This window comes from Octopus bimaculoides, chromosome 3 (assembly GCF_001194135.2).
Source record: "Octopus bimaculoides isolate UCB-OBI-ISO-001 chromosome 3, ASM119413v2, whole genome shotgun sequence".
In the NCBI taxonomy this organism is placed as follows: Eukaryota; Metazoa; Mollusca; class Cephalopoda; order Octopoda; family Octopodidae; genus Octopus; species Octopus bimaculoides.
Genome location: NC_068983.1, coordinates 99,594,932 through 99,608,302, shown reverse-complemented (window position 1 = coordinate 99,608,302; position 13,371 = coordinate 99,594,932). Strand labels below are relative to the sequence as shown.

The 13,371-nt window shown below is 34.0% G+C and overlaps 1 protein-coding gene across 2 annotated transcripts in view; it reads left to right on the top strand.

Moving 5' to 3' along the window:
- LOC106881720 (lysophosphatidylcholine acyltransferase 1) overlaps positions 1-13,371 on the top strand; it is a 95,729-nt gene that overhangs the window by 65,426 nt on the left and 16,932 nt on the right. For both annotated transcript variants that reach the window (XM_052966351.1, XM_052966352.1), the window contains exons 4-6: positions 3,642-3,815; positions 11,217-11,275; positions 11,972-12,006. In XM_052966351.1, coding sequence (XP_052822311.1) covers positions 3,642-3,815; positions 11,217-11,275; positions 11,972-12,006 — 268 coding nt within the window. The remainder of the gene's footprint in view (positions 1-3,641; positions 3,816-11,216; positions 11,276-11,971; positions 12,007-13,371) is intronic.

The following is a 13,371-nucleotide window of genomic DNA, read 5'->3' as shown; positions in this document are numbered from 1 at the left end:
ATATATATATATATACATACAAACATACATACAAACATACAGTGGTGGAATATATACAACCTGCATGGATGTTTGTTTGTCACTGCTTTGCAACCAGTGTCTGTTTGTTTATACAAATAAATATCTGGCTTTGATTGACAAAACCCATCAAAGCAGTACCCCAGCATGGCCAGAGTCCAATTATTGAATCAAGTAAAGTGAAAAAGAATAGGATGTTTATCAGCACAGTCTAAGATAAAATAATGAAAAAAATAGTGAGAAAAGTATCCCATGTATGAGAGTTGCATCAGATACCCTTTATATGTTAGAGATATGATAGTGCTGTTTGCTTATTCCACAAAGAAGATTATTGACGTTAATTCAACAGTGAGAATTGACAGAATTCTCTTAGTGTAATTGGTAAGAAGGTCTCCCAACATATGCCACATACATGCTTCGGCCCCTGGGACAGTGGGGTCTGTTCTTGTTCTTGTCTTAAAGTGTTTTCATAAACATCTTATGTATAATTTATATTTAAAATCTTTGTAGTATTTTGTGTATACACATACACACATGTATGTTTGTGTAATTTCTGTATACATTTTTACCTGTATTTTTTCCTGTCAGTTCTTTAATCCAAAATATCTGATGGTTTGCCATTACTTGGTTCTGGAATTGTTTTAACTATCGTTATAAAAACTAGTTACTTACCTCAGTTGTTTCACATTTTACATTTAATTTAAAAAGTATCAGAGGAAAGTGACATACATATTTGAGTTAAAATTCAGGTTATTGTTTTTCCTTTTTATTCTTAGGAAATTTCAAGAATGATAGAAACTTTATGAAGTAACTGTTAAGCAATTGAATGTAAATGATATCAGATCTTATAAGAACCAATTTGAGACAAAAGAGCAACAGACAGGCTGTAATCCTGTTGTTCTTTTCCATCTATAATTGGTGCTTATATGTTTAATATCAATAGAAACGTTGCTGTAAAAACAATTCAATGTTTATGTTTGGTATTGAAGAACTGCAAAAACTCTAATTATGTTTAACTGTTTACAGATTCAATTTCTGTTTGTTTTAATGTTAGCCGTACTCAAACAATGGTAAAGTTTGATTTATTCAGTTTGTACACAATTATTTTATTGTTGTCTTTTATACATCTTGCTGTGATTAAATATAATTTATGCCGCTTTGCATTTTATTCTGATATTTTTTTTGTTACTCTTTCATTTTTATCAGAAACTAATATGACTGAATATATATTTTTGTAAATGTCTTCTTGTTTAGAATTTAAACAATAGTTTGAATAGAATAGAAATATTTAAGTTGAATATAATTATTAAATTTCATGAAAGAGAATTTTATTCTATTTGGAATTTAATTTATATTACATCAAATATGTTCAGCAACTAGATTTTTGTTTTCCTTTTGTTAGTGTTTGTTGATGTAATTATCACTATCGTCATACTAGCCTTTTCATAAGTCTAATATCTTTTTTAATTTGCTCATTAATATAGGTTGGGTACTTCTTTACATATTGACAGTGGTTATTATAATGCTGGTGATATGATATAATATGCCAACTGATTAGAAAATATTTTAAAATAAATTACATTTATTACATTTTAATTAATGAATTTAATTACAGCATTTAATTTCTGCAAATATTTTATATGTTTTTAATGAGTGTTTCCTATTTTCACAAATACTTGTATTTTAATGAACTTTATTCATCAGTTGGTTGTCTGGAGTCTATGGCTATATAGATGACCAATTTTTCTGACAATATAAACAGCTAGTTCTTAGGATAGCTTACAACAGATTACACACCTGCTTTTTCATGGACTTTCTCTGCCATGTCCATTTTTTTCGTCATAATCTAGTATCTTGTTCCACTCTCACAATTTTAATATTCCTTGCATTTGATCTCTAAGTCTATCTACAACGGAGATATTCAAATGTAAAGGAAACCCAAAACAAGTAACAGCAACATCATTACCTAAGCAACAGTAGTTCACTCTACCATGGAGGCAACATAAATCTTTGTGTGTGTATGTATATGTACGCATTACTGTATTCTCTCTGTGAGTATGCTTGTTGATATTAGTGTTTTCCTATAGTATGGTTTCAATATTTAGGAAGTTTTTTTAAAATCATAAGATGAAAAGAAATTAGTGGTTGTCCTAATTATGGATTCAATCATATTTGATTGGTCTATGCACTCCATATTTTGTAGTGTGGGTTAACTACTGACTGACATAGAAAATAAGTTAATAGTTAAATCAGTCTTAAAAGTACTGGTATGTAATAATAAAAGAGGACACAATGGTTATAAGTTACAATCTTGATTGCAAAATTCAAACCTAGTCACATATTTTCTATCTTGTAAGTACAGCACATTTCTTGGATTAGTTTTCCAAGCTAATGCAGTAGAGCAGTTTGTAACAAGATGATCAAGCTGTTAAAAAATGGTTTAATCTATATGCAAATGTTTGATTTACAATTTTTCTTAGTTAATCCAAATTGAAATACAATATGATCTATTAAAGTTTTGATTTATATTAATATCTGTGTTAAAGTGAATTTAACGGATTTGAGAGTCAGAAGAATTTTTTTTAGCATGATATTAATGTTGCCTGCTATCGTTGCTTTGAGATCTCAGTTACTATTCTTTGTTCTCAATATTTTATAAAGATTTAGGTTAATCTGCTATAGACAGGCATCAGTTTGAGATAATCCATTCTCTTTTTGTTTGGTTATAGTCCTGTTTGTCACAAGAGTAATCATTGAAGAGTTGATGTTAGGTCAGCTAGAGCTGTTTTTTTTTTTTCCATCTATTAATCAAAGACTCCTTTTATTTTCTTGTAAGAAAGGCTAATCTATTATAAAGAGACATCAATTTCTCTTTAGCTTTTTTCATATTGTTCTGTTAGTCACTAGAGGAATCTTTGAAGAGTTAATGTTAGGTCAGCTTAAGCCTTTTTTTTTTTTTAAAAAAAAAGACTCTATTAATGTACTTGTAATTATAGATTATTTATAAACTTTATTTAGCCTATGCTACTAAGTTACGTGCATAAAACATTTTGGTTCCCAAAGGATCAAAATTCCTGTCCTATCCAGCCTCACATATGGGACAAGGAAAATTTAACCAACATTAATTTTTATAAATGGGTATCTTATATAGAAATATCCATTCTGACATAAGCTGTTTGAGGCAAACAGTAAAAGTTAAATACTGTGCTTTGAGTTTGTGGCTTTTGAAATTCTAGTCTTGTTTCTTAACTTTGCTTTCAGTTCTTTCTATCTCTATTTCTCTGTCTCTCACAATGAATGAGAAGGTGATTTGTTCAGCATATCTTAGCAACTGCTAACTTTTTCATGGTGTAGTTTCTGATGTTAATTTAGGAACAGTGCAGACATATTAAACTAACTGATTTAGCATGAGCTCTTTTCTGTAATGAGTATTCTGCTTTAATGTAATATCATACAGGACAAGGTATTAAAACAAGTTTTACTTTTGAATTATGTTCAATATTATATTGTTTTCTATTTTTTTGATATATATATATATGTATGTGTGTGTGTGTGTGTGTGTGTGTGTGTGTGAGTGTGTGTGAAATAGATTAGCTTCTATGTGTACTATTTGAAATTTTCAGAACTGATCCAGTTCACTCAGCCAGTATTTGTATCTCGAGAAGACCCTAATTCCCGACTTAATACAATCAAAGAAATCAACAAGAGAGCTCATTCAAAAGGAGCATGGCCACAAATTGTTATTTTTCCTGAAGGGACATGCACCAACAGATCTTGTTTGATAGGGTTTAAGCCAGGTGAGGTTATGAAATATTATTAGTAGCTTTATATTATTGAAACCAATCCTTTTAATTACATACTCATTAACACTTTTGTTTTAGTAATCATTTATTGTCACATTGCAGTATAGTATTATAATATTCTCATTATCTTTCAATTATTTTATATCAGTTAAATTATGATTCTACTGAATGGTTAACTATAATTAATCTAGAAAAACATTGGATCAGACTCTTAGGCATATTGACAGAATCTGTTCACTTTAGTCTGTACACACTTTTTTTCCAGATTTTTAAAGCTTAAAATTTGGAGTGTGCATTACACACAAGAATTAATTGTTATCCCATTTTTTCATGGCCAAGTACTTGACTTTCTTGGGATGGTTTGACCAGGAGTAACATCAGTTCCCCAAGCTTTAGGTTGGGGAATGGATGACAGATGTTTTTTTTATTATATAAGCTAAATGTTTTACAAGTATGTATTAAAGGTGTAAATTTTACCCTTTTAGTGCAAATTTTGATATATAGTGCATGATATTCACAAAGAATAGTCACCAAACACAGCCACTCTTATCAGAGGTCATATTAACTAGTGTGTACCTAAACTATGATGATCATGATCATGATCATCATCATCCTTTTTATGTTTAGTTCTTATTTAGAACTCTTACTGACCTCTTAGATAACCATGGAGCCACATCTTATTCGTACACTTCATATTTGGCATAGTTTCTATAATTGGATGTCCTTCTTAATACTAACCATTTCACACAGTGTACTGGATGCATTTTATTGCGATACCAGTATTAGTAAGTTGTCTTGTTACCCATTAAAGAATCGTCCCAGTATGATGGGGGAAAACGCAGTGATAGGACTGAGAAAGTAATACAGGAAGTTGTTACAGAAGAGAGATAGCAGCTACATGTAACTTATTGGTAAAGGGACTGAATTAAATAAAAGTGTGAGTAGTGTATTGGGGGAATAAGAATGATGGTGGAGAACCAGTGCAATGGAAGAAGCAAAATATGGAGAGATCTGAAACCATCTCTCATTACACAGGTGTTGTGATTGGAGAAAGTAGTGTGATAAAGGTGGTGGTATGTGGAGATTGATTATGAATAGATGCAGTGTACTATCTCATTACACAGGCAGTATGGAAAGAGAATGACAAATGAGAGGGTAACAAAGATGAGAGAGTAAATGGCAATTTAACAGGAACTTTTTGATACGTGGTATCAAAAAGTTCCCGGACTAGTTATGTTTAATAGAAAATAACTTATTTACCCAAGTTTTAACATCATCTCCTTTGAAATAGTTACTTTCCACAGCAATACACTAGTCCTAGCATTCCTATCACTTTTGGAATCTGGCTTGGAAGTCATTTTTCTGTGACTTGCTCTGGATATTGACAACAGCAACCTTTGAGCTGCATTGTTATTTGGGGGAAGAGATAGAAGTCCGCAGATTTAATCTGGTGACTAGGGTGGGTGCAGAAGCAATATCATGTTGTTTTGGACAAGAAATTCACGAGTGAGGAGAACTCAGTGACAGGGTGCTCTGTCATCATGAAGAGTCTAATTCTTCACGCTCCACAGATCCAGTCACTTTCACCAAATGTCCTCCCTCAAATGCTTCAAAACATCACAGTAGGACCCTTGATTGACAGTATGGCTCTGGGGGATGAATTTTAGATGCATAATACCGCAGATGTTGAAAAAAATGAGAAGCATACTCTTGATTGAACTACGGTTGCAGAGGTGAAGGCATCTTCTATTGTGACAGCTGCTGCTTTATCTCAGGGTCATACCTGTAGACCCAATCCTCATCACTGGTGATCATCCTTGACATGAAGGATGGGTCATCAGTGGCACACTGACGGAGATCTTGAAAGACTTTGATGCAATGTTTTTTCTGCTCAGTGGTCAGCAGGTGGGGGACAAACTTGGCAGAGACACACTGCATGTTCAATCCAGACAGTAGGATTGCCTGCACACACCCATACAAAAGACCAACAACATCAGCAATGTTGTTGATTGTCCTCCAATGATCCTCATACACAAACTGATGAATTTTCTCCACATTTTTGCGGGTGCTGCTTGTGGCAGGTCTTCCAGATAGCACATCATCTTCCAGGGATGTTCTGCTTTTGAAGAACTCGTGCCACTTGAAACTTTGCATATGACCCATTGCCTCATCAACGTAAGCTTGTCAAAGCATGCTCAATGTCTCTGTAGAAGACTTCCCAAGTTTAACACAAGATTTCACGTTGGCTCTTTGTTCCAACTTCCTGTCCATGACAAAAATAAGACTTCAGCATACATGCGATTACAAAAACACAAATTTCCACAGTAAACATAACGATGTCACTTGGCACACTGCCTCATGAAGGTCACTGCTAGCTCTCACTGCATATGCAACTGTATGCTGCCATCTATTGATGCACAATAGAACTAGTCTAGGAACTGTTCAATGTCTGTTATGCCATGCTTGCACAAGTGAGTAGCTCTTTTCTAGCACTATGTGTTGTCAGCCATTGTAGGTATTCACCATCTCCTTGAAATTCAGCCTCTTAAGATCAGTCTTCACTAATTCATCCCATGTCCTATAGGTCTCTTCCTTCCACATGTTCTATCCACTTTGACTCCTTAGCACTTCTTTACATAACTGACTTCCTCCACATACATACCTCTACCAGTAGTCGTCTCTTTTGCGCACTACATTTGATTCCTTTTTATATCCATCTTTTCTCTCAGCTCACTTCTATTTCATTGCTCATACACACATCCATGGTATCATACTTGCATCATTTCTTTCTAGTCTTTAGCAAATCCACTGCATTCAAAGCCCATGTCTTGCTCACCATATAGCATCATACAATATTGCTCTTCACTGAGAGGGAGAGAATCCCTTTGTAACCAGTAATGATAATAGCTCTCTAAATATTTCCACCCTGTTCTTACTTTGGCAATTATGCATTCAGAACATCCACTTTCACTTCTAATTATATTTTCTAGGCCACAAGAAGCTACCAATTTATTACTAGGGAGTCATTTGGGTATTTGAAAGAATCTATTTCACATCTACTCACTACTGACTTTCTTTGTGCATCTGCTGCATTCTAAGTCTACTTTCTTTGTCAGCTGTATCTCTCGTGTGTCCATAGTTTTTCTGAGTACATAGCATGGAATTTCTACCTACTCATTTCCTGCTTATCAAGCATGACCAATCCACTGAGGGTAGCAGGGTTCCGCCTTCTTACTAAAACTTTAGCTTTTGCTGAGTTTACTTTGAGGCTTTTTGATTCTTGCCAGGAATTTTGTTCATAAATCTACAGATCTAGTTTTATGAACTAGGAATTCATTTGAACAGTTGATCTCAAATTTTTCTGTTATGGACTGGGAGGCTATAATAAGCAGGAGGGCCTAAGAACTGAGCCCTAATGGGATCCTGTGAACATGCTAAATTTGACACTAAATTCATTGTTAATTCTCACCTTGCTGGCTACACATCTGTACTTGAAAAAATTTGTTCATATTTTAATATAAAGTAATCAGAAAATAAAATTGTTATTTGGCAAAAAATACAAAAATGACCATCCCAAATATAACAATAAAAATTGATATTGCTATTAATACACTGCTGTTATCTAGACAGAAATTCATACAAAGTTGTGTGTAATTTGGTACACTAAATAGATGCTGTTGTTAGCATTGTTAGTGTCAACACAATTTATGTCCCATAATATTAGATTTGCAATTGTTGTTGGCACTCCGCCGCTTACGACATCGAGGGTTCCAGTTGATCCGATCAACGGAACAGTCTGCTCATGAAATTAACGTGCAAGTGGCTGAGCACTCCACAGACACATGTACTCTTAACGTAGTTCTTGGGGATATTCAGCGTGACACAGTGTGACAAGGCTGACCCTTTGAATTACAGGCACAACAGAAACAGGAAGAAAGAGTGAGAGAAAGTTGTGGTGAAAGATTACAGCAGGGTTCGCCACCATCCCCTGCCGGAGCCTCGTGGAGCTTTAGGTGTTTTCGCTCAATAAACACTCACAACGCCCGGTCTGGGAATAGAAACCACAATCTTATGACCGCTAGTCCGCTGCTCTAACTACTGGGCCATTGCGCCTCCACAGATTTGCAATAAACCAGTAACAAAATATTAGAGTGGTTTAAAATGTTTTAATAGAATGTGAACTTCATCAATGCACAAATAACAAAACAGTGATGTAATGCTACAAAATTAAGCACAGTTCATTATTGTCAGTTTCAGTCAGATTTTCCATTTGCTAAATTCAGTTAAAACTTAGGACATTTACTTTCAGTTTGTGTGCATAGCTTAGAAATTTAACAGTTCATATTTCAAAAACTGGTGATTCACCTCTGAAACCATGGATATTTAATTCACTATTTTCTGTGGTGAAGACAGACTCCAAGACCTCATTGTCTATGTTGTCAGTGTAATATATATCTTAGTTATGTTGATGTTGTCATCATTTACTGAGTCTTCAACTTGTTCCTCAAAAAGAATGTCCCTTTCACTGCTATTCTGAGCATTTGTGATGCAGCTTTCTTTGAAAGACCTCACTAGAATGGTTCTATATTTAAGAGATGAGAAATTATGTACATTATTTACATTTGGTGGATATTTGTCCTTATTTTGTTTGTTGTTAACACAACATTTCGGCTGATATACACTCCGGCCTTCATCAGGTGTCTTGGTGAAATTTTAAACCTGGGTTCTCATTCTTTCGATGTTGTTATTATTATTATTATTATTGTTGTTGTTGAGGTCACGGCCTGGAATTGAACTTGGAATCTTGGGGTTAGTAGCCCGCGCTCTTAACCACTAAGCCATATGTCCATGGGCAATTATGGAGTGTTTTCTTAGGGATTATAAATCTAATATTTTCCTATCCTTTCTTAATACCGGTTCCCATATGCTATTCATATCTGCACTTGGTCTGCTTAGGAGGTTGTTGTGTCCTAGCATTTGTGCTGCTTCTTTTAGTTTTCATATTTTTCAGTGGTGTTCTTTGTCTATTATTTTAACTTCATTCCACAGGGGGAGGTGGTCTCCATTTTTCCATACACGATCAGCTGTACCCAATTTTTCAATATCTCCTCATGTCACAGCTCTGCGATGTTCCTCTACCTTTATTTTGAGGGGGCGGCATGTTTTGCCTTTGTATAACCTACCACAGCTGCATGGGATGGAGTACATGCAGTTTTTGGTCATATTCTCTTCTAGTGCTGGTTTTACCTGAAGGAGATATTTGCGAAGTGTTGTATTACTCTTGAATACTGTCCTGATGTCATCCCTGTGTGATGAAGTTAAAATAATAGACAGAGAACACCACTGGAAAATACGAAAACTAAAAGAAGCAGCACATATGCTAGGACACAACAACCTCCTAAGCAGACCGAATGCAGATATGAATAGCATATGGGAACCGGTATTAAGGAAGGACAGGAAAGTATTAGATTTATAAGCCCTAAAATTCACTCCATAATTGCCCACGGGCATATAGCATAGTGGTTAAGAGCGCGGGCTACTAACTCCAAGATTCCAAGTTCGATTTCAGGTAGTAATAATAGTAATAATAATAACAATAATAATAATAACATTGAAAAATACCTTAGGAATGAGAACCCAGGTTCGAAATTTCCCCAAGACACCTGATGAAGGCTGGAGAGTATATCAGCCGAAACGTGTTAACAACAAACAAGATGACAAATATCCGTCAAATGTAAATAATGTAAATAATGCTCACTAGGATGGTTTCAAAGTTCTGCCTGGTTTTCATTATCCATGTATGCAAAAGGAAAGCTCTAGTTGGTGAATGCAACCTGTTGGAATGATGAACTTGTACTCCTCTGCCAACCACTGGTTTCACTTGATATGAGCATACTACTTGAACAGCTTGTTAATACTGACCGACACTTAGTGGTTATAGATGAGTAGTTATTCCACCAAAAATAATGGCAAGATTTGTCTCCATGGATTACAGCTGTTTTACATTCTACTCTTAATGGTATCTAAATGTATCAAGCACCAAGAAGATGGCATTTTCAACATGCTGTCTGAATACATTGGTTTTAAACTAACCACTTGTTATCTCTGCAACAAACCACACCTTTTTCTTTTGTAAGTGTCTCATCAGACTAAGTCATTTTCTTAAAGACAATATGTACCAGCAGCTATTTTTCCATTGCCAGCAACAACTAGTATCACTGTAAATTGTAACTTATTTTCTGATACTTGAAATTAAGTAGTGGTTGATAGTTAATTTCAAGGGTCATTACCAGTGGTTAATAGTTAACTTCAAGGGTCATAAAATAGTTATTGTTTATAGATAAGGCATATCGTAGGCCAGCAGTGTCTGATCTGCATTTTCAATCTGTTACAGATCATACTTCTTAGTTTCCTGTAACTCTTGTAGCTTGTACTTTTGTACTGTGTGAGTCTATCAATAAATTGACAGCTCATGTCTCTGTAAAACACTGAGTCCACTCAACAGTAGTCCTGAAGTTGTCAGACATTATTCCTTAAGGTGTATATTAGTTGTGCTAACTCTAATATTGGCCTTTCTGCATTCCTTCACTCACATCATCACCACCTTTTCAAACTTAGGAAATGTAGCAGATTTTCCTGTTTGACTTTTTTGCCTAAAGAATGGAATGGAGCTTGGATTTGCATTTATACTAGAGTTGGATATTGACTTAGAACATCCAAAATAACAACCAGCTACCCAATTCCCATTTTCATTTACATCAAGATTGCTTTCACTTTCTATTTCTGCACAATGTTCATTTAAATGTCATAATTGAAACTCACAACTTTGTAATAAACACATATTCATGTTTAAAACACCCTCTCCTCCTAACACAACTGCACAAACTGAAAAGTAAATGTGATCAAAATGTAATTGATTTCTAGGGCATTAATTTTGCAGCTTATACCTGTAAAGTTTGAATTTGCTTTTTAATTTCATGTTGAATGCATAAAGTGTTTTAGTTGGAAACAAGGTGGTATGATTTCCTTCAGCATTTTATTCACTAATTAAAATAAATCTGACTGAATAATTCTTTTAATAATGAATTGTAATAGGACTTGCCGACTGCAATCTCTGCTGATAACCTTAAATGACACAAAGGAAAATTCAGTGGAAACATAGAGATAAATGTTTTCCAGGATTTCATTGTCCATAATTAGGGCTATGCATTATATATGAGTGCATATTATATCTGAATAAATATGGTTTTTATCTCATAAGGGGAATAATCTATATAGTAATATTTTAAAAAGTAAAAGCATTATCCTTTTACTTTAAGATATTGTTTATGTACAAGAAAATTATAGTCATTATCATAATCGTAATGATTATTATTTGTGTCTGTATATGTACAGGTGCTTTTTATCCTGGTGTCCCTGTTCAGCCTGTATGCGTTCGTTACCCTAATAAATTGGTAAGTAATTTATAGCATTCCAATGTAAAATATTCTGATTGCATAAAATGGTAGTGGTAGTCGTGCTTGTCATTAATTATAACCTTTGTATTTTATGGTTAAATCTTATTTATATGTTTAACCCTTTAGCATTCAGATTACTTTTTCAAATGTAATCCTTATTTATGGACATTGTTTTGAATTAATCATTCATTATTTTGTAGCTTCAAGATTTTGATGATGTGACAGTTTATCTTTAGAAAAACATTGTTGGGTAGGTGTGAGAGGCAGGACCTAGCTGGCTTGAACATAAAGCAGGTAGAATATTTGAGCAGGATATGGCCAGTTTAAATGTTAAGAGGTTAAGCATACCTCTAATACAGTCAGCATTAATTGAAGTTGATCACTAAATAATACTTTATGCTGGAGCCAACATCTTATGTGGATAACTTAATTAATGATGTTAGGCAAACCTCAACATAACTATTAAGAAGCAAGTAAGAGGTAAAATATAGTATGAATCAAAGACTGAAAGATCAGTGTCTGAAGAAACTAAATTAATTTGATATTAAATTAGGTATTTATCCTTTCTTCAGTACTTTTATATTTACTCATACTCTCTAACTACAAAGTCATTAACTATATATTGTTCTTATATTTGCAAAAATGAATTTTTTTATAAGCAATATTAAAGTTTTTGCAAAATGATATTTTCAGGATACTATAACTTGGACTTGGGATGGACCTGATGCGTATGTATTATATTAATTTGAATCTTCAGTTAAAATATTTATTTATTTATTTTGCAACGTTCTTAATTCTGTACTTTTTCATTACCTTTTATTTAGGTTAATATATCTTCAAGTTCAAATCATTGTAATGTATATACTGACTGAAAAATTGGTGACTGTTTAAATGGTTGTAATTAGGAAAGTCATCTAGCTGTGATAATTTTTATCTTGCAATCCACTCCGTTTAAATTTGGATCCTGATCTAATCACTGTTACTCTGAGAAATGTACATTCACTAAAAAAAGTGTAAAATCATTAAAAGGCATAATAAATAGTGGAAAGTTTTTTAAAATGTTTTGCTCTGAGACTGTTTTACATTCTGTAAGATATTATTATTATTATAAAAATTTTATTTTTAACTAGCCTTTACAAGGACCCTCTCAATCAGTTATTTTTATCACATTAATAGAGCTCACCAGAAAACTGAATTCTCTTTCCAGAACAATTTAAGCCGAATTTTCAGTTTGCAATTCTCAGTTAGATCCTTGATGGTATCAATATTTAGCATAATTCAGTGCTATACATTATAGGTGTAGTATAAATTTAAAAAGCCAACCTGAATTTCCTATGTGCCATCAGGAAAAAAAAAAAAATCTGTTCATCATCATCAATATATGCTTGTATGGATTGGACAAAATTCGTCAAGACAGATTTTCTACAGCTACAGTTCAGTGCCTTTCCTGCCACCAACCCTCTCTTGTTCCCAAATTAGGTAATATTTCCCCATAGCCAAACATTTTCACAGAAGATGGGAAATGAAGGGCACTATGTGTATGATGCTGACTACTTGTTTACAACTATCATGTAATGTCAAGACAAGGAGACAGTAATGTGCACATGTGCACACATACAGACAGACACACACACACACACATGGATTTACAATGCTACCATTGGTTTCACAGGAAAACATTGCAATTACTAGGCATTCCACTTTAAAATGTTTGGAATTCATCCTATTTTGAATAAGGCTATCCATTTTTAAGTAGAACACTTGATAATTGTGATGTTTTTGCCTGAAATCAATGGTAGGATTGTAAATCCACAAATAAAGAGTTTTCATCCACCAAATGCTGAATTGAACACTCATTTTCATTGTTCACCACTATCATCATCATCATCATCATCATCATCATCGTTTAACGTCCGCTTTCCATGCTAGCATGGGTTGGACGATTTGACTGAGGACTGGTGAAACCGGATGGCAACACCAGGCTCCAATCTAATTTGGCAGAGTTTCTACAGCTGGATGCCCTTCCTAACGCCAACCACTTAGAGAGTGTAGTGGGTGCTTTTACATGTCACCTGCACGAAAGCGGCCATGTT